The sequence below is a fragment of the Melopsittacus undulatus genome, chromosome 3 (assembly GCF_012275295.1).
Source record: "Melopsittacus undulatus isolate bMelUnd1 chromosome 3, bMelUnd1.mat.Z, whole genome shotgun sequence".
NCBI lineage: Eukaryota > Metazoa > Chordata > Aves > Psittaciformes > Psittaculidae > Melopsittacus > Melopsittacus undulatus.
The window spans coordinates 75689751-75711467 of record NC_047529.1 but is presented as its reverse complement, the minus strand read 5'-3'; the positions used below and the strand labels follow the sequence as shown (position 1 = coordinate 75711467).

General features: G+C 41.5%; 1 protein-coding gene across 1 annotated transcript in view; it reads left to right on the top strand.

Moving 5' to 3' along the window:
- Positions 1-202: 202 nt before the first annotated feature.
- Positions 203-21717, top strand: part of PLAGL1 (PLAG1 like zinc finger 1) — a 48956-nt gene continuing 27441 nt past the window's right edge. The window contains exons 1-2 of the mRNA XM_034061173.1: positions 203-309; positions 19366-19408. Coding sequence (XP_033917064.1) covers positions 19390-19408 — 19 coding nt within the window. The 5' untranslated portion in view covers positions 203-309; positions 19366-19389. The remainder of the gene's footprint in view (positions 310-19365; positions 19409-21717) is intronic.

The window sequence follows — 21717 nt, the reverse complement described above, 5'->3', positions numbered from 1 at the left end:
GGAAAGCCCCAGGCCGGGGTGCTCACATTCGCTTGTAACAAGTTTCCCGACAGCGCCGTTAGAGAACAAGCCCTCGGGCTCCTGTGGCACGGCCTCCGAGCTCCTCACGGCACTGCTCGGCTCTCCGTGGGGCGGGAAGCGGACACCGCCCTGTCGCCAGCCCGCCCCGCGGCCCGGCCCTCCTCCGCTCCGCCCGCTGCCGCCCCGGGGCCGGGCACCGCCGCGGGGACGGGAGGAGCTGCCGCCGCCGCTGCGCTCCCCGGCCCGGCGCTGGGGGAGCGGGCGGTGCCTGAGGAGCTGGGCCATGAGGTGAGCGGGGCCGCGCCGGGGGCGGCAGGTGAGCGGGGCAGGCGTGCGGGGCCGGGCCGGGGCTCTTCGCCGCTCCACAGCCGTGTCGGGCCGCTCCGGGCCGGCCGGCCGTTGCGGCGGGGCGCTGAGGGGCGGAGGCCGGGGAGGGGGGGCGCCCGCTGTCGCAGGGAAGCGAATTGCGCCACATGTGTCCGCCTTCAGGAGGAGACTCTTGTGTTTGTTTATTTATTACTTTACACTAATACCTAACAACTTTTCCCGAGCCCCACCGCTGCGCCAGCTCTCCGTTGTCCGGCCGCTGAGCCTCGCACCCCAGCCCAGGACGGGCTAACGCGCTCGGGCCCGCACCAGCCTCTCTTGCCTCCGGGAGCAGAAAGGCCTCAGGAGCGGGGATGAGGAGGGCGAACATCTCGGTTCGTGCCTCTCTGCAGCTTTTCGACGCTCATGGGCTGGGGCAGCGGCCCGGGCCCCGATGCCCGTTACGTGGTGACACTCCCGGTCGTGGCCCCCGGGGTTTCGTCCCAGTGTGTACCGCCGCTCATGGACGGGTCTCGATGCCTCCCTCAAAATCCATCCAACAGAGGCAGTCGCAGCACCCTGTAAACCAGTTGTTCATCCTTCTTCAGCAGGGTGACAGCTTATTGCTGTCAAGTCTGGAGTTGTCGCTGACGCCTGCAGGAGACGTCTTTTTTTTTTTTGGTGGGGAAGAGGGATTTACCATATCATATGATTTATTTTTTCTTAGTACATAATGTTGTTAAATTTAAACTTGCAGGTGTTATGTCCCAACACCCCCTTAAAATTCTGTGTCTCATGGCCAAATGACAGTTTGTTTTTCTAGAATGGTGAATTCAGGACAGGCAGACTATTCTCTGAGGGTTGCTCCTTTCCTTGTGTGACTTGAGCATAACAAGCATGTGCCTCCTTGCAAAGGAGGGCCAATAAGGCTAACTGCTTTTGTGTAGAACATTTGAAGTAGTTGATGAAGAGCACAAAGTAGCGTCCGCCTTTAAATGTGACTCTGAATGTAGCTTTCTCACCTCAGCTGATATTTTTAATTTATAAAGGCTTGTATAGGATACACCAAGCTATGGTTTTGCATACGTGATATATCTACATACGTATTCGTGATGAGGATCACATTGATGATGACAGTCTGCATGAAAAAATATAAATAGTGTACGTTATTAATGTGTATATGTGTGCATATACACATTCCTTTTCCAGGAAGTGGTAGGAGAGGATGTGCTTGACATTATTGCCAGAAGATTAGGAAATCCAGCTCTGACAGAATGAAGAAGGAAGAGATTCCCAATCTGAGCATTTGCATCTCTCGGTATTGCAGTTAAATTAACATCAACACGTGCAACCTGATCCTTGGTTGTCCCAGTGCCTAGCAGAAAATCTGACTGTTTAAGTCTGAGAGATCTAATCTCATGCAGCCGCATAAAGCATCAAGCAGTCCCATTCTGACTTGGCAACTTCTGCAAGATGAGAGTCTCTGTGGTACTCCACTGACCCTTCATGCATAGCACCTCTGTTGTGCTCCCACCATTTTCTGAGGAGAAGCAAAGATGCTGTCATTGGTAATTCCACTTCACTGGTCCTTTCCATCCCAGTTGTTTGGAGAAGCAGCGCATGGAGCATTGCTCACCTCTGTGCAAGGAGAGCAGTCACGCTGTGCAACACAGAGTGGGGTTGTGTGAGGCAGGTGCCCCTGAGTGGATCACGGATAGTTCTGCTGAACAGAAGTATAGCTACAGTGACAGGATCAGTGACAAATTGTATGAGGATTGCTTGATACTGTGTGTGTTTGCTGCTGTGGTGCCACTGGATGTGTAGTATGTTTTCCACTATTAGTGTGCACTTACTTGTCCTGCATCATCAGTCAAAGTAGTCAAAATCTCGTTTGCAAGCCTAATGGTAGCTGCTATAGATCCTGGAGTGGTATAACTGCTTAACAGGCTGATCGCAACCACTTTTTGAATTGTTGAGTACTCTCAAGGTGACATTTAAACAGGACCTAATGTTTCTGATCATGCAGGTGCTGCAAATCAATAATAGGATTATTTGCGTAAGATGCAAAAGATGGGATGAGTGGGCATAAAAGCTAAAAATAAGATCAGAAAGATTATACTAGTTTATTTGGTCCTGCACATCAGAGTGAGAACAACAGTGGAAGCGTTCAATACGAGAAAGCACGGAAACACAAGAAAGTAGATAATTATTTCTTAAAGGCAGAAGGGCCCATTGAATCATGTGGTTAGTCCTCCAGGTTTAACCAGGTTGAAGTCTTAGATTGGCATCTTCAGGTTGATTTAAAATTGCTTAGCGTTCAAGATAAAAATGAAAAGTTAAATCATTTTGAGTGCATTGCTTGTAGGTAGACTTTCTTTTATCCTGGACACTTGTTTCGCAGTCGTTTTGCAGACATGTAAGCTATCAGGTCACAAATTAATGCTGTCTAACTAGAGACAATGACTTCTATTTCCTTTCAATTCCATAATCTGCTCTGCAGCAAGAATGTCCTTGTTATGAAGCTCTGTGAGCACATGCATGTCTTCTCTCCCTGCCTGCCCTTCTGCCAGGACTCAGTGGAAAGAAAACAGCGTAAGGTAATTATCCCCATGACTTTTGAGACACATTTATTCTACAATGTGTTGCAGGGGCTAGGACCTGAACTGCTGTCCCTTTTCCCTCAAACCCCTTCTTGGCTGATGATTAAAACCCCAAAACATCAGTCCCTGTCCTGCCCATAAATAAATACACACTCTGTACTTAAGACAGTCTATGCTGGTGTTTGATGCAAGTTTAATATGTGGATACAAGTTTTAATTTTTTTGAGCACTTGATATTACACCTAACTTTACAAAGCTAAATAGCCCTCTTCAATCCAAGCAATGTGGTTTACAAGATCTTTGCAGACCAGAGTGTATTTAAAGTACACATTGTCAGCTACTTCCCTACTGGCTCCACTGAGTTTTTATTTTAAGATGTTCCTGCTTTCAAAGATAAGCGTGAAGCAAACGAGACTGCTCCAAACACCAAGGGAACATCAGCCACACACTTCTACTTAAGCACGTGCCACCGTACACCCGGCTCCTTCATTTTATTATTATTAAACTCAGAAGAACCTGTTTGTTCTTTCCTTGCATGTGGGGAAAGAAGTAGGAAATCTCTTTAAATGATGCCAAGGATACTGCTATTTTATGATAACTAGCAGGAAAAAACAAGAGTTAGGACAGAAAGAAGGTCAGTCTACTTGAATTCTGTATGGGAAAATCTTGATAGTTGCTTGTAAGATTTATGAGCAGTCCAGACACTGTCCTGAGGATAGTCAACTAAGTATTTTTTCCTAGCTTTGCTTTTTTAATATCTTACCTCTTTCTTCCATGCGTTCTGAATATGGGCTATTTGGAATTTGCTGTGAAAGAGTGTTTTGGGTTCCAGATGTCTCTGACGTGATGATCTAAAAGTGACAATTCTTTCCAGTAGTCTTTGTCAGTATGATTTTTGTATTTCTTTTTTTTTTTACTGCCTTTTCTGCCTGCACCAATTGATCTTCTGTAAAATGGTGAGTTGCAGTGCTAAATAAGGATCAAGAATGCCTTTGTAAACTAATTCTGTCTTTGAGGACAGAGTAGATTTGCTTTTATCTCTCTCCTTCCTGCAGCTAGGACACTATTTTAGGAGAGGCTGTTTCACAAACAACTTGAAATGGCAAATTTTAAGCTTTCCAAATAGCATTAACTATACATAATTCCAAGTTGAAATGAAGAAAGAATGGAGGCTGTGTTATAAGGCATTGATTCATAGTTCTAATGAGTTGGAAAGACAACTTGATCACACTGATTACCTTCCAGTGTTTGCTCCCATTTTGCTTTCATGATTTTTTAGAGGACATCCCTGGACACATTGACGCTGTGTATGTGCTTGCTTAAGCCCCTGAAAAAACTGCAGTGGAAATAAAACGCAAAAAAAAAATTATGGGGAGGTTTAAAGTTAGCTCTGTCATGATGGTTTGGTAACTCAACATCCTTGTCATTTTTTTTTCTGGAATGCCTCAAGTTTCAAGTATAGAAAGATTTGGCTTTTTGAGTTGCTAATAAATCCTTCAAGACACTAGACAAATATAAATGGATGCTCTACTTCTTGTCTGTATCAGCAAAGAGCCTGAAAAAGTAGCTGTGCAGAAGAACTGTGTGTGTTTCATCTTGTTCTTGAGTGCTGTCTGGTAGCTTGAGCAGACAAAAACAGGGCACGGCATTTGTTTTAAGTCTTGTACCATGGCACAGGTTACAAAGTTGGTGTAGATATGCTTTACTCTTCTTCAGGGCATATAACACAATTGCACTTGGGAAAAGAATAGAGTATCACTATTCAACCTGTGCTAGCATGTACGATAGAATGCAAATGTAGTGCAGTGATCAATGTTATCCTTTGCTCCTCCACTTGGTCTCTTGTTTCCAGGTTCCTGTTGCTATGAATGTTGTTGAGGGACTCTTGAGGATAAGCAGGGGTATCTTCTGCAAGAGTGTCATGTGTATCTGTCAGAGAGAACTGCAGCAGCAAAAGTCCCACATGTTTTTTTGGCCATAAACTGTCACAGCAATTTTGTTGGTTTACTTCAGCTAGAATATTATTTCATTTCAATCACTGCAGCTGTATAATGTGATCAACAACGTTGGTGTGTCCTGTTAGAGAAATAAGTAACATTAGAATAATACGGCATTGTTGAGATGACAATTAGGAGTGCTGCAAGGCTGAGCAGTAAACAGGTGTTTTATAATGCATTGAAGTTCTGTTTTGCCGGTGCCTTGACAAGATTGATGCCCAAAGAAGATACTAAGTATCTATTCATTACATTGTCCTGCAATAATAAACAGTGGAAGGACCAGTGAAGCACATGTTAAATACACAGCTGAGCTAGTTCAAAGTTTGTTTTATCTCTAAAGAGCTAGATGCTCCTTCTTTGTCAGGTGTAGTTACTTGCTGTCATAGCCACAGATGCAGTGTGCAGAGAACCAAGGGGAGTATTAATTAATTAATTAATTAAGGGAAGCAGCAGTGCTGAACAAAGATCTGGAAAGAGGGGGTAAGTGAAAGGCAAAGGAAAGATACTGAAATACCAGAAAATACTAGCTAAAGGAATGAAGTTACTAGGAACATAACTGAAGTTGGATTGAGGAAATTGATGAAAGGAGAAAGTCTTAGATAGAAGAACAGTACAAAAACTCCAGATATTTATTTTTGTTAACATAAGAAGTTCTATTTTAATTCAGTTTTCATTTTGTCTTAGCAACCAGCTCAGCTTTCTGTGCAGAGAGGGAATCTTTCTGATGTTTTAGACAGCAAAGAGCCTCTGCATATGTGGTGCAGGATGATTTCTGACTTCTGATTTTTTTCTTGTATCTTGGTGAGAGTCATTGCTCACCTGCATCACTGAATAAGTAAAGGTGTTAAACCCTTTTCAAGTGTTTAAGGCAAGCTAAGAAAAGGTAACATAATCCTTTTCTGCTTCAACTGCACTTAGGTATCTCAGCAGCATCCATTTTAATTAAACAAGTGACTTAATGCCTCTCACAGTGAAACAGCAGCAGGTGATTTGCCTGCTGAAATTGTGTGATTTACCTGTTGAAACACTACCTTTTTGTATTCTCAGGGCTCATCCAAGAAAAGACTGGGACTGCTGGCTAGAATTAATCCAAATGCGCTATGATAAATCTACTCCTCCCTCTTTCGGTGGAAAAGAAATTAGCACATGAGGTATCCCCAAGTGGATGCATTATTTGTTTCTTGTAAACCTGGCAGCCAAATAGTTCTCTTTCTGATAGTGCCAAGCACTGCAATGAGATTGCTCAGTGCTTGGTCCCCGGTGGTAGTGTCAACGAAAATAAGAAAAATTGTGTCAAATGAGGATTTCCACAGCTGGGGGGAAAGCTGTTACATCCCACATGAAGGGGGATGAAGCCATTGATTCCAGTGAAGTATGAAACAGCCTGTAGCACTGATTCATTGCAAAGCCAGTGAAATCGATACATTTTCTGCAAAATGATTTGGTTTAAGTTAACTCAGTGTATTTAGACAAAAATAAGTTTACTAGAAATATTTTGATTTGTTCGTGACTCATGTGTTTTTACAAACCTAACACTCCTTTCCCCACAAGACAAGTAAATAAGCAGACAAAGCAAGCACACGTTTACTCTAAAATCTGCTATCTTGAAATTCTGTAATTCTGAAAAGTATTCTTGGCTTTCCCTTCTGCAAACCTGTTGGGGGCTGTTTGTGGAAAGTTTCTTATTGCTGTGAAGACACTTATAATGTCCTGGTTTGGAAACCTGTTGCTTTGGATTTTTACTTTTTGCTTAGAACAAAAGATTGCAGAGGCATTTTAGGTCTTTTGGAGGTTGCAGATGGATCATAATGATATTCTTATCACTGGTCGTGCCCAGCAAGGCTTCTGGACCTTATTACTTCTCGCATAACAGCTGCCACTGACAAGAATAATTTTCACGCTTGGAAATCATCTTTACTTGACCTGTGCACATTTACATGCTGTTCTTCTCCCTAAAATACTCCTAGTGTGAGTGATAGATGGAATCATGTCCCTTTTTAATGCATGAATTTGCCATACAGATTTTTCACTGAATCTGGTATGTGGAGGTTTTTGCTTAATAAAAATGTATCTTAGTTTTCAGGCATTTGTTGAATAAAAGGAAGAGATGTTGCTCTGATCAAAACAGAGATTGACAAAGAAAACAAGACAAGGATAAATGAGAAAGTAAATTGGTTTTCCCTCCGTTTTTTATTCTAAAAGAAAAGACTAAGTGATTTTTTTTCCCCTTGTAAGTCATTCGTATAGTTCCAGTGATATGTCAACATTGAAGCCATAATCCCTGAACACTTCAGTTTCAGCACCCATGTAGGCAAATACTTACCAATATCTGTTCCCCTAGCAAAGATGAAATACTGAGTTAAGAGTGTATAAGGGGATGTTAGAGATCCTCAAAATGACTTAGTTGAGAATGAGTTGTGGGTCTCAGTCCTGTAAAAAAAAATTGTCACATTATTGCTATGTTTTTCATACCACTTTTATCAGTATTAAAATTAGCAATATTTTAACTTTAAAATAGGACATTGCAAAAATGAGTATAGACTTATTAAACTAGTGGAAACCAGAGTATAAAAATAAGGTTATTTTAAATATTTTGTACCAAATCAGTAAAATAGTTCACAAAACAGTTGAAGACAATGTAGAATAGACAACTTTCAATCTGTAAAAATACTAGCAGGATTTATTACTTTAAAATGTGGGCTTTTTTTTTCTTGTGAACTTCACTACTTTTTTAGACTATATGAGTTTCTGAATTGTCTTTACAGTCAGTGATTTTCACTGATTACTTTATTAACAATCTAATTTAGAAAAACCCATAGATTATAATTTTAAAAATTAAATTCCAGACTGGTAGCAAAATTTAGCACACATCTACTTAGGTGCTACGGTTGCTATCATGCTTCTGATAATATACTTTGGTCCCAGAATCTTAAATTGTGATTTTAATTTCATTTATTTTGACGAGATGTTCTTCAGAGATTGAATCCATGGAGCTTACAGGACAACTTAAAACAGGAGAATGTGACCTTTGCTTTCAGTCTGTCCCAGCAGAACTCTGCCTCTTTAACCATACTGATTCTCCCAATGTGAACCTGGTTAGCAAGTCATCAGTGACCATTTATTAGAAATCTGTTGGGTTTCTTTATTGTTGTAGTAGATGTTGGAGGCTAGAATGTCATGGTGCAAAAAGTAAAATATGCTTCAGTAGTTTGTTGACTGAAACCATTTAAATATTGGATAGTGGACACTTTTAGATAACCTTCAATTCTTCTACTTGAAGACCTCACATCCCACATAAACATCTGAAAGAATATGTTCATGTTGGTTTTATAAATTACTAAAATGACCTTCTGGTAACTTGGGATGCAAATGTCAAGTATCTGAGTTGTTTGGGGTTATTTTTCATTAACTCACTGAATGGATGTTTCAGATGTCAAAGTTGGAGTTGAATAGGTCATGCAAGTGGATAAAGGAATAAGGACAAATGACCTCCTGGTGAACTTTTAATAAAAGGTTAGAGATCACAGGATTTTTTTCTACATTATTGTAACAAGCTTTTCTATATCAGGGTAACTATTAAATGAAGAATTTGTGTCTTTGCCTGTTACTAGAGCCCTTGAAGAGGTAGAGGGATTCCAAGGCTGTCTCTGAAAAATGGCATACATGGCATACAGACAAGTGTCTGTAATAAAAATGCCAAATTGTTGAAATACAAAGTATATTTTATATCTGCTTGCACTTTGCATTCATTATGCCATGGTGTGCCGGATTGCAAGTTCCTAATTTAATTTAATGGGAGTTAGTGGTCACTTATTTTTATGTAGGGTTTTTCATTCTGTGGTTTTTCTTTTAGTGTGGCTGAACTCTTCCTACTGTTTTCTATAGGGCTCTTTAGCATTGGCCTTGTTATTCCAGCTTTGTAATTACTTTCATATTCCCCTTCACTGATAAAACAAGCTTGTGTAGAGAAGAGCTAGTCTCCTTTAGTTTACTCAAGTTTCCATTTTGCTGGGGAAAAGGTTAGAACTGCATTACTGTGAGGGATGAAATTTTAAACAAGCACAAACACTCTGCATGTAATGCCATGTTTTTTAGTGTCTTAATTGAGTAACATGCATGAAATATCACAGGATCCCAGGAGTGTTTGTATACCATACAATTATGGAGAAGGCTTCCAGTCCAGACCTCAGAAAGGCAGGAATCCAGGTATAACTATTGTGTTAAAAGTTGTCAGCCTCGGAGCAAGAGGTTCAACTGCCCTCTAGTTGACAGTGGGAAGCAACTTTTTCTCTCTCCTTTTTCTGTTTAACAGGTTATTGTGCTGAATATGAATGGTGATTCATTGTGTTGATTCTTTGTCTATATCTACATTTATTCAAAAATAACCTGTGAGCCACAACTTACAGATTTTTGGAATCATCATATGGCTTCATAGTCAATTAAAGGAACAGCTAAGTAATATTGGGGAAAATATGTTGCTTTCGTTAATCAAGCCTATATGCAGTATTTGAGGGAATTGGGTATTTTTAGAGTTGTGCACCCATAGATATTCCAAGAACTACTGTGAAAATATAACCCCTGAAAATAACATATCCTTTAAGAAAAGGTAATAAGAAATCACTCCTCAAGTTACAGTTTAATTCCAACAGAATTAGTTCCTGAACATTTAATGTGATCTCTCTGTTTTTGTAAATTAGCTTTAATAACTGCCCCTTTCATCTGTGCCATATGAAGTGATAGGTTGCGTTTTTCACTCCAGCCAATTCCATTCCCATGTGTGAATGGGAGTGAAAGGAGGTGGGTGGTTTTGCTGCTGAGTTTGCTGTTGGCAAATCCAGCTGCTGTTGGCAGAAAATCTGACCGTGCAGGTTGCAGCAAACAGATTGAGGGATGTGACAGGCAGCTGTTACCCAGTACAAGGCTTGTGGCGTTCAATTGAACAAATTGGGTACTGTTGACTCTAGGTCTCAAGTATTAAGTTCCTAGTGAAATCTCTTTGCTTATACTTTAGTTGAGTTTTGAGGATGTATTAGTATTATTATTGCCTTCATATGGCTCAAGCAATTCTCTGAGGCCTTTAGGAGTGGACAGAGGAGAGAAAGCATGTTTACTAGCCAAGATACTGTTACCAAACAGTGGGGCATATTATGGAAGAGCCTTAATTATGCTTTGATACGTCATTTATGTATAGAGACGTCCAGCTTTTATGAATCACCTAAAGAGACAAAGCTGCTAAATCTGTTGAAATTGCCATTCAGATCACACGTAATTGCATGTAAAATGCCTGTAAAAATACCAATATTCTCAACCTGAAATAGTCTTACAGGTAAAACTTTCTCAGTTTTATAAGTTTCTGAATGGTCATTTCACAGCATTGAAATTTAAAGCTGCTAAAGAGCTAGAGCAAGGCTCTGAAAGTGAAATTTGACCAAATAATTTGAACATTAATGTTTACATAATCTAGCAGCAGCATTACACACTGCATTATATTATTGGAATAGTGCCGTAGGGCACATCTGGATGATGTTGTAGGTAAGTGCAAAGCTTGTGATATCTGAGGTTGGGAAGTTTAGATTATCGTAAGCTAAGCAAGATGTGTGAGGTAAGGTGTTGGCTACCAGATGACAAGTCTGTTTTTATGATTTCCTGAAATTCACTGACATTGCTGAAGTACTGGCTAAATATATAACCCCCCTCTCTGCTCTCTCAGGAGCAGCTGTTGCACTGTGTGGGAACTCGTCAGTCCGTCTGTCTCCGCTGTGGGTTTTGCTCACCACGTTTGGAAAACTGGCTGCTGCTAATGCGTTTTATTTGCAGCAAGAGTATGAAAGGGGAGAGTTTTCAAGCCAAGGTTTTCGTAAAACCTTTTCTGAAGCTGCAGGAGACTTGTTGACTCTTTGGGGAAGGCTGCCTGAGGAGGGTGCAAGGAAAGGAAAGGAAATCTCCCTGCCATCAGCCTGTCCAGCAGAGAGGAACAGCAGTGCCCTTCCTGAAATGAGTGTTGGGATGCAGTCATGAAGTGATGAAAAGAGTTTAGCCAAGGTATTGAGGAAGAATAGAAAAAGTGCTTTCTCACGTGACCTTGTACAAATGGGTTTGGTGTTTGTTTTGTGCTGGGGTTCAGTCCTGAGTTGCTGTAAGTAGACCAGAGTCCTCTTCACAGGCTCATTGAAATGGAAATGGTTTTGCCTCCTGCTGTGGAATGCAAATTATTTTAGGAATGTTCCTGGGTCTTGAGGCTTTTTAAAACTCACACTTTCAAGGCCTTTTTTTTTTTGTTAGCTTATTTCAAATAATTCTCATAATAAAACAAGGATCCAGAAAGAGGATTGGTGCCTTGATCCTGACCCAGCAAAATATGAAACGTAGGTTTGCCTTCATGTGTACAAATAGTTCCCTGCATGTCAGTGATGGAAAGACATGGGAAATATAAAAATGCTTTGTTGGATCGCAGTCAAATGCTGAGTGCTTTGCAAAGCCAAACAACAAGAGCAGCCCTCATTTAGGCAGGCTGGCATAAGATACCATTTGGTATCATTCCCTAGGCATTTGTCTCTGTTTTATTACTACCTCTTTTTAAAAATACTGTTTAATGGCATCTCATCTGTCATCAAGCATTGATGCAGGCAGAGTTGTACTTGATGCCTTGTCTGCTATGGGACTTTTTTTGGCCAAAGTAGATCAAGTGATACAAGGGTAAGAAAATTATGTTGAGGGACAGTGCCGTATTTGAGAACAAGAAAAACTAGCTTAGAAACAAGGAGTGGGATTTGTTGGTCTTTGTGTTTCTGTTATCAGGACATGGAATATAAAATACTTACTTTTAATGACTAATGGGGTTTTGCTTTAAACTGAAAATAGACTTGGATAGATTAGGTGCATGTGTGGACGCTATTTGATGATGACACGTTGAGGTGATTGTAACCAGGTTAGAATATTGATCTTTTGATGCAGGGAATGGTAAGGCAGAACTTCTTTATGTATTCAGATTTAACACTCAGTATAGCTTTGGCAAAATGATAGCAAATTGATACAAGAATTATCAAAATCAATATGATATCTTATTGCCTGATGTCTTGAAGTCACTGGAAACTGACAGTACTCTTGGTTGCTTGTGTAATCTGTGAAGATGTGTATATAAAGTTTCCTCCAGGCACAGGACTAGTTTATACATTTGTATAATATTTTTGTGTGTGTATACACACACAATAACATGAAGATATACAAAATATTCCTAGTAAACACATTACAGAAAACAATCTTGAATGCATGACTTTTATCCACCCATAGTCTGCCTTATGGTTCTATGCACTGTTCTTCTACGTCTGCATAGCCCTTCGTAAAAGAGATGTTGCATATATAACTTTGGAATTTCATTATCTTTCACACTGACTAGTAGGACTTACATTTGAAGAACTTCTGCAGTATCAGTGAGCTGGAGACTGGATCAGGAACACAAGTGTTTGTATTGTTCTGCTCAAGTTGTTGTACTGCTTAATGAAGGGAAACCTGCAGAATCCTGTACACGAAGAAAAACATTATGATGGCAAAACAGTTATTCTGCTGTATGGTTCTAAACTAATTCCATGATTTGAAAAAATTAATTTCATAAAACTACAAGTATATTCTATTTTCAGTGATAAATTATAAAGTGATTTATAATTTCATGTTTTCTCCAGTGAGGGATTCTAAATGTGGTAGGTAGAAAATGCATGGAATTTTGCTGTTGGACATGTTTGATGGCTTGTACTTAACATGTACCAAATCCTAGTTGTGAATGTACATGTGGGACTAACACAGACTTCATAAAATCTACATAGATTTCCCTGAACGGAGATTTTGGCACTGTATCTTCATTTTTCCCTGTTTGTACTCTGTTAATCATAGAATCATTTCTGTATCATTATGGTTTTCCTTCCTGTTCATGAATTCAGGAGAAGAGAAACTATGTCAGCAGAAATGCCATTAACCCAGCACGAGCACTAGCAGAAACTAAAAGAGAACAAGGAAGGACACTAGTGCAATGCTAATGCCATGTGATATATGTGTTGTCTCCTGAAGGTATGTTTTTTTCTGATAGAGGCAACCTGAGGCATAAGGTATACTGAAAGTTAAACCCCAGAAACTGATTTCTGTAATGGGTGAAGAGAGTCCTTGTTGATTTAATCTCAGTGTAAGTAGGTTAAGTGTGGTTTTCCTGTCACATCTTTGCTTGTGTATTTTAAACACATCCGCAAGCATATTACTTACCATGGATGTCTTGAAAAATTGGTTTTGTTTGCATTTTACCTTTACTTTAAAATATGATAAAAGGTACTTGGATAACAATATCATCAACGTGGGGCTGTTGTGAATCTATAAATGTGTTGTTCTGGATGTTTTCCAGAGTATCTGAAGTATAGCAGCATCCCCTTGTCAGCTGCCACGAGTAAGGTGGACAGATGACTTCACAGCATCAGGAGAAGAATCTTTAAATAACTGGGTAACTGATGTGTCTCTTTGCATGCAGCATGAAACCAACTGCACTGTGTAATGTCAGATGATTAGGAAGAGTATGTCTGTGCTGACAGTTATCATTGGGTTTTGACATTGTTTTTGTGAGGAAAGCGGTGTAAGGAATTTTTTAATAACCTCTGAGGGGTTGGAGAGGGGCAGATGCTGGCTGGTTCAGAACAGTTGTGTTTCCACTCACAGTGGATACATAATGTAGAAGCTATGATCCAGGTCTTTGTCTCTGTATGGCACAGGTCTCCTGCAGACAGCGTTTTCTCTTGTCAGATCCAGATGGCACCATGATGCGAGGATAAGGTTATCACCCACAGTGTTAGTGTGGTAGTAGGAAAGCTTTTCCCCATGCTGCCAGTAATGCCATGTCAGTGTCTGCGTTTCCCCTGGCTTTCTGGGGCATAAATGCCAGGGAAGGGTAACATACTTCTCTGAAAGAGAGTCAGGTCAGTGGAAATACTCTGTCACATGAGCCTATGTGAGAATGCTGGTGTGTTAATGCAGGAGGGCTGTCTTGAACAGCTAGTTTGGTCTTACGTTGCAAACATTGCGAAGTTCTCTCACAGAACAGTTTTCTGACCTCCCTTGGCATGAAGTTTGTCATCTCTGATAAAGATCAGCTTTGGGGCCAGTGAAGCAAGTGCTGATTGCTAAAACTGTTATTCTCCTAGAAATCTGTGGTGACCTGCAGTAGATACAGGACTTTGGGTGAGAACTGCGTTCAGAAACCTTGGCCAGGTGTCATCATAGTATTTTCCAGATACAGGAAGAATAGAAAGTCGAGCCTTTGCTGCCCCTCTTGCTGCCTCTCAGTGCAAACCACTGGTAAACAAGGTAGCTATGCAAGCTGTTGTTAGCATCCATCCTGGATGTCTCATATGCACAATGAACAGCCCCAGAGGCCCCATGTGCTCTGATTTCCCTTGCTATGCATTTCCTTGTGAAGTCACTTTTCCCCAGGCACAGCAGTAACCCCGGTCCTCATGTAGGTCCTCCTTATGCACCATACCTGGAAACTGTTTGGTTTAATTACCCCCATGTCCTCTGCATCAGAACAGAAGGGGTAACAGGCATTGCCTTTCCCATCCCAGGGCAGTCCCACCACCATAATGTGTACCTGTCCCAAGTCTTACATGCTCAAAGTTTACCCACCACAGTCACTTCTAAAGTACAAAATGTGTAGTCTGTGAATTTGCAGCAGTGGTGGAACAGCTGAGAAAAACAAAACCTAAAATCCTGGCTTCTACACAGATGTACTCTGCAACATGTCCCTTTTCTTGACAGGCAGTGCAGAAGCCGTCCTCACTTCCTCTAACCAGCATGTAACCACTCTTCACCACCACAAGACATTAAATTTTTCATCACCCAGTGTGCTTGTAGCCACTGCTTTGCTATCTGTACTCTGTTAACCATCTGTTACACTTGACCTGTTAAGTCCTTTTCAACCTAAATGCATAAGCTAATTTCCTGATACCTGAAAGCCTGTAAAGAACCTCATAATGCTTTGCCTCACATTTTTAAGGCTGCAATTTTCATGTATGGAAAACATTCTCCATTCTGCTCCTTGTTTTTTTCTGCCCATTCATTGATGAGAAAAGACAGTATTTAAGAGCAGCCAGAAACAACCTTTTTTGGTTGAGTGGCAGAACAGCAAATTTGTCCAATATACCTGCAACACTTCGTATAAAGTTCAATGTGATACATCAGTGTGGTTTACAAGGAGCAAAACCACAGAAGATTGGCCAATGGGACTGTTAAAGTGAGGCCAGCATGGCCACTGGCCAGCCACCTAAGTTTAGATTGAGAAGCGACTGATGTGGTTAGAAACCACCAGGCACTATGCCTGGTCAGCACAGCATAAGTGGCTGCCATGACTGCTTGTGTTGAAGCCCCTTTGGTTGGGGGGCAATTTACTGTGCAGGAGGTGCCCTCATGCACCAGAGGGCTGACCCTGAACCAGGAGAGAGGTTTATAGTGGTGGTTTTTTGCAGCAAGGAGGACAGGCAGTTCTTGGTCCATGTTGAGAGCAGCTACAGGGCAAAACTGGTACAGCTTATGAGGGAGCATATATTTCTGCCTACACTCCCTTGCCTCTCAAATACACCTTGCTGTGCTTATCCCCACACTGTCAGAGATAGCATCCTGACAGGCTACTAGCAGAGGAGCAGTTGCTTGTGTTGGTGTACGTGCTGCTCTGCTGTTCTGCAAATGGCTTGTGTTGCAATGACTGGGATGAACTCACAGAGGTGTTCCCTCTTAGCCTGTAATCTCTGTGTCCTCTGCAAGGGCTGGACTTGGGCACTATAGGATTGCTGCTGCTAATGCTGCTTTCTCAGAGGCCTGTGGAGAAAAACTTTGGTGATTTATGGTTATTCTTTTCATAGTACCCTGATTCCCTGGGGCAAATCTTCTGCAACAGTCTTGTACCTTTGACCATGTCCTAGGGGGACTGTTAGGAGTAAAGGTCTGTACAAGGTGGCCCACCTGTACTGGTAAATGCCTTTAATACTGTGAAGGGCAGCAGGTAGATGGCAATGTCACAGTCCTATTCTTCCTGGCTCCAGACCACAGGAGGAGGCAGCCCTGTCAATATGGACAAAAGTGATGGGAGGAAAGCCAACCTGTGCACTTTTCTGCTGTGTTTCTAATAGCTGTTTTTAAGTGATAAATGAATGGATAACCTCCTTATGCTTCTGATTAGTCTTTTGATTGCAGTGGAGGGTTCTCATAGGTTTTTGTATTGCTCTGGAACATGCTGCCCTTCATCTGAGTCCCTCTGATCTCATTCTGACCTGTCACAGCCTCTGTCAAGAGGAATGGTCTTCTGCCCCAGCTAGTAAATGTGCTCTTTCTTCTTCATGCTCTCTCCTCTACCCACCAACATGACACCACAGAACAATTCAGCCAGACCTTAATTGGGGTGTTCACTGGCCACAGCATCACTGCAGCATGGCTGGGTGGCAGATGTGTGTGGGACAGAGAGAGGATGGCCTGAGGGTGGACCTTCTCATGACAGGAGACTGCTGCAGACCATATGTGTGAGAATGAAGGTATACTGCTGACTCAGACAATATGGAAGGGGAGAGCTTGTTGTATTGTAGTGGTTTACCAGGTAATTGCCCTGCAGATTGAATGCCAGCATGATTAAATAATTTTGCCTAGTAATTCAGTGGGGGGGATTAAATCTTTATTAGCTGGTGGCACAGTTTTGACAGTGACAATGTGTAGCCTGCTGTGTCCGGGGATGACAAAGGTTGGCATGTGTACAGTCACATATGGATGCCATTAAAGTCCAGTTCCCTATGCAAGGCCTAAATTCTTAGATGTTAACACCACAGACAAGTGTCTCACTCTCAGTCAGAATGGAGTGAAACTGCAGAGTGGTTTTTTGCAGGAAGAATTTTCTGGCTGATGGAAATCAGGCTAAGACACTTGTTGCTTAGAAAGCATGCTCTCATTATGTGTGTTTTCACCTGGAAAGAGGACTCACTGATGTCCTTTTAGCCTGTGGGCCCCTTTACTGCTTTCTTACATTTACACACAGTCCAAGTCAGAGAAAAAAACCGGTTTATAAGCTCTTATGTTCACTGAAGGCAGCTGTTTCGGCAAAGGACAGAGGTTACAGAAGAGAAACTGGTATGCTGGCACTTGTGTTTTGTGCCTCATCTTCAATCCTCTTGATCTCAGACAAAAGTGATGTACCAACAGCCTGCGTATTCTATGCTTGTAAGAACATACAAATTGCAGTACTGTAGGGCTTGATTAATTTGCTGAAACAAAAGTGTTGAGTGCTGTTTGAGATGCCCTGGGTAGTCCTGCCTGGCTTCTAGCTCCTAGTACAGGAGGGACTCTTTTTCCTGTGTAACCAGCTGTCAATCTCATGTGAGTGCTTCAAATGTGCTAGGGCACCTCAAAAGACACAGGATGCTTGTGCATTGATAATTGACACATCTTTCTTTGTAGTGTCTCCCCTGCTGAAGGTCTCTGATGAGCTGCTCCCAATCAGTTTTATCCCTCTGATGTTAGAGAATGTGTGCAGCCCAAAGGTGGGAGGAATCTTTATGGTTTTCTGTTGAAAATATGAATTTCCTGCAATGAAGTCTACAGTATACCTGTCAACTACCCCTCACCACCCAGCACAGCAAATCACTCTTTGAAATGCAAAGCTTGTCTTCTGTTTGGTGAAGGCACCATAGGCTTGAAAGGCATTTTTAAACACATGAGAAGGAAAGATCAGGCAGCTCTTTATATTTTGACATCAGAACTCTCCCAAATTCCAGAGTGCAGAGCATCTGTAACATATATTTTCTTTACATACTGTCTTTTATGCTAGGATTGACAATTTAAATCCTTGGGGATTTGATTATGTTGTGATGAGACACATGGTAAGATAGAAAGTCAGATGTCTTGGTTTTGGAATTGGGTCTGTGAGTACTTAAATGAGGATATGGAAGATTATAAATAGTTAACTTGCTAATGTAATCAGCCTGCTCATTATGTTGCCCAGTAATGATGATCTGTATGTACATCTTTGTTGAGTAAACGCTGAGGGGAGTGCTCAGCATGGCTGCTTTTTTATGCAGGGACAAACTCAAGCTAAAATGGCAACCTAAGAGTTGCTTACAATGGATCACTAGAAGTTTTTATCTTAGTCTTCTCAAACTTGAAAATGGCACTACAGTGTGCTTTTAGATTTTAGCAGATAGCTGGATCTCAGGATCAGCTGGATTCTCACCCTGCTTATGGACAACCTGCCAGAGTCACAGATTCTGTGTGTCCCTTCCCTCCCCGACCCCGAGACAGTGTGCGGTGGAGTCTGATTTCCCTTCAGTCTCTCACACACCTCAAGGTTTTGCAGTGAGGGGCCCAGAACTGAACACAGTATTTGAGGTGCAGCCTCACCAGTGCTGAGTACAGGGAGTGATCACTGCCCTGGCCCTGCTGGCCACACTATTGCTGATACAGGCCAGGATGCTGTTGGCTTTCTTGGCTGCCTGGACACAAGCTGGCTCATGTTCAATGGTTGTCAGTCGGCACCTCTAGGTCCTTTCCCATGAGCAGTTTTCCAGCCACTCTTCCCCAGGCCTGTGGCATTGTATGCGGTTGTTGTGGCCCAAATGCAGTACCCGGCACTGAGCCTTGTTGAACTTCATACAATTCACCCTATATCATATATGTACACCTTCAAACACAGCCCAACATTTTCAAGATTTGTACAAGACACAACAGAATTACATAAGCTGGTGTGATTCATACTGTTATTTCCGTGCTCCCGCATTATTATGCACCTTATTATTTCTCTTGCTCCAAGTAGCCTTATCCCCCACACATCAGGACCCAGCTGTCTTGGAGGCTGCTCAAACAGCTACAGAAAACTCACTCTGCTACCATGTGCTTATGGTAGAATTTCAGTCAAAAACCAGTAGGTGAATGGAAAGGCAACAAGATGAACAGCGTTCAGCAGAAAGCTAGAAGTCATCATAAGTCTTTTCAAGGCAGCAAATAAAATGTCTTATCCTATATCTAGTTAGTATTCTCTTTGACTTTGCAAGAGTGAGGACTCAAGTTGAACACCAGAAATAGCAGGCATAAACACAGAATGGGATGCAATGGGATAAAATAGATGTCACCTGAAAATTCTGTTGTAATAATTAATGAAGATGTGGGATACAGTGAACTGCTCTTAATTAAAATGTGAAGATTGTCAGTTCACATTGCTTGTGACATGAAATGGAATCATTACGAATAGTAAGAATAGATGGATTTACTCTTTCCCTCTACGAACAGAAATTCTTCCTTCTTATATTTACCTAGATATGTTCCCCTCATTTCCTAAAGAACCAAGAAACTATGCATATGATAACTGGCATGAGGTTTAAGCATGAATAGTGCTAGTTCAGATCACTGATCATTCTTTTTTCATTTATTTTATGTAGGTTTCCTTTGCCTGATCTGTAAACATGTCCACAGACCTGCTATGTAAGTACATTTCCATCATCCCACAGTGATTTTTTTGTACCATATGTTTTTATCAGATTCCCAGATGTGCGCATGATTGATGTCTTTTATCTTAAGTATAAAGTCTGCATTTTTCTGAGACATCTGTGGAACAATATTACCATTATAATCAACGGGATTATTCTTGGAGTAAACCATGACTTAATATGAGTAAAATTGTAAAAATCTGGCCTATGTATAAGAACAGACTGGTTCATTGAGACTTAAAATGACAATTCTATCTAAAATGTTTTATCTATCTTTGGCACAGATACCATCCCAGATTACTACTGCATGATGTGCTTGGTGTTTTTTAATCACTTTATGAACTTAATGTTTCGAATGCATCTGCATCCAAGTCACATCCAAATCTCACGTCTCATCACTATTATTCATCCTTCCTTTCTACAATAAAGAATATACAAGTGGCATGTCCGGATACTTTCCTGTCGTAACTACCACAAAACACTACTGCTCAGTTCTCCCCAGTACTTGTACTCTCGCTCCAGCTTAAGCTATCTGCAGCATTAAGCACATTTTCTATGCTTATTGAACTGATCTACACGCTTTCTTTTGGAGGTCCTCCAGTGCATCAGCTGCCATTTTTTATCATGGCCTCTGAGGGCTGCCCAGCATGCACACTGCAGTGGAAGACTGGGGAATTTCAGAAACCCACTTTATCAATCTCCAATATTTCCTCACAGGAACAAAGAAAACAATTTTTTGGGCCCAATAACTATAATCATTTAATAAATATAAAACCATCAGTGGCTTGCTGGCAGATAGCAGCTGTCTGTGAAGGTTAATATTTTCAAGATCAAGTTATTTGCTAAAATGCAATTTTTTGAGATTTATTTGCTAACTGGCAATTTTGGGGCATGCTTGAGTACCATTTAGATGCAGGAAGAACTCTAAACTGAGGATTGTAATATACCTGACTGCATCATCTACAACAGGCAAAACTGCTATCAGGAGTGAAATGTTAAAGAAAGGAGAGAGAGCAGGGTGACTGCACAGTAGTTATGGTCAAAATCACTTAAGGCTCCTTAGCTTTACTCAGATGTGGAAACTGGTTTACTGTTTAAGCTATCTTATGTCCTGGCAGTTTCATTTTTCTGTCCTCAGCTCAGCCTCATCACCTCTCTCATTTTCCTAATGACTAGTGGGTTAGAGAAGTTGTCACCTGAGTAGAGGTTGAAGGAGATTTGTGTCTTCAGCCTGGAAGACGAGGTTTAAGGGGTCTTCCCGTACAGAAATAGTAGTTATGGAGGTGGAGGTAGAAGCACTTTCCCCAGTCATGCCTGTCACAGGACAAGGGGTGATGTCCACAGGTTCCTTCAGGGGAGATGCTGCTGGCTGTAAGGGGCATTTTCACTGTGGGATTGAATAAACATTGGAATAGGCTGTCCAGGGAAGTAGTGGAATTTCACACTCTGGAAATACTCGAGAGGTGGCTTGTCAGGGCCCTGGGTAACACTAATCTAAGGGCCAGCTCTCAATGAGAGGCTGGTCTAGATGATCTCCACAGGTCTCGTAGCATGGATAATTTTGTGGTTCTGTGTTCCCTTGTGTCCTTGGCTATCTTCTGTGCAGTGACCCATCATTCCTACCACCTGTCCTTGGTCATCTTGGTATTGTACTGCTTGTGCTGTGACAGGTCTTGTGATACTCAGTCATACTAGAGGGGTAGATGTTTGTCTTCTGACTTGGAGATGTGCAAATAGCATCGAGGCAGTAGCAGTGCTGGTGGAACCTTCCAGGTTCCAGCTGGTGGGAAAACACTAAAGAATAACATGACAAATCTGTACACATGTGACATGATTCTAGGTCTTTATGTCTGTTTTTATATAAATAAATAGTACAGAGCCAGCCCATGAGCTCAGTACTGGCCTATGCTAACAAGCAACACCAGGGTGTGTTTTGGGGATAACATCTACTCTGTTCCAGGTAAGGAATTTGAATGTAACCACACTATTTGTGGGTGAAAAAGGAAGAAGATAAAGAGTGTTTAGACACAAGGATGTGATGCCAAATGGTCTCAGCACCAGGGAACAGTCTCTGACTCTTACTATTTAGAAGCAGACATGTAGCCTAACCACATAGTCCCTAAGCCTGACCCCAGCATCATCTTTCACTAATGCTTGGTTCAATGCAAGGTCAAATTCTAGGATTAAAAATCTTGTTCCAGGTCACATTAATGAAGACTAGATGTATAATTAAACAGAAAAAAATCTAATCAAACCAGAACAAAACCTTTTAGATTCCTAGGAAAAAAACACTAGTCTGGGGCA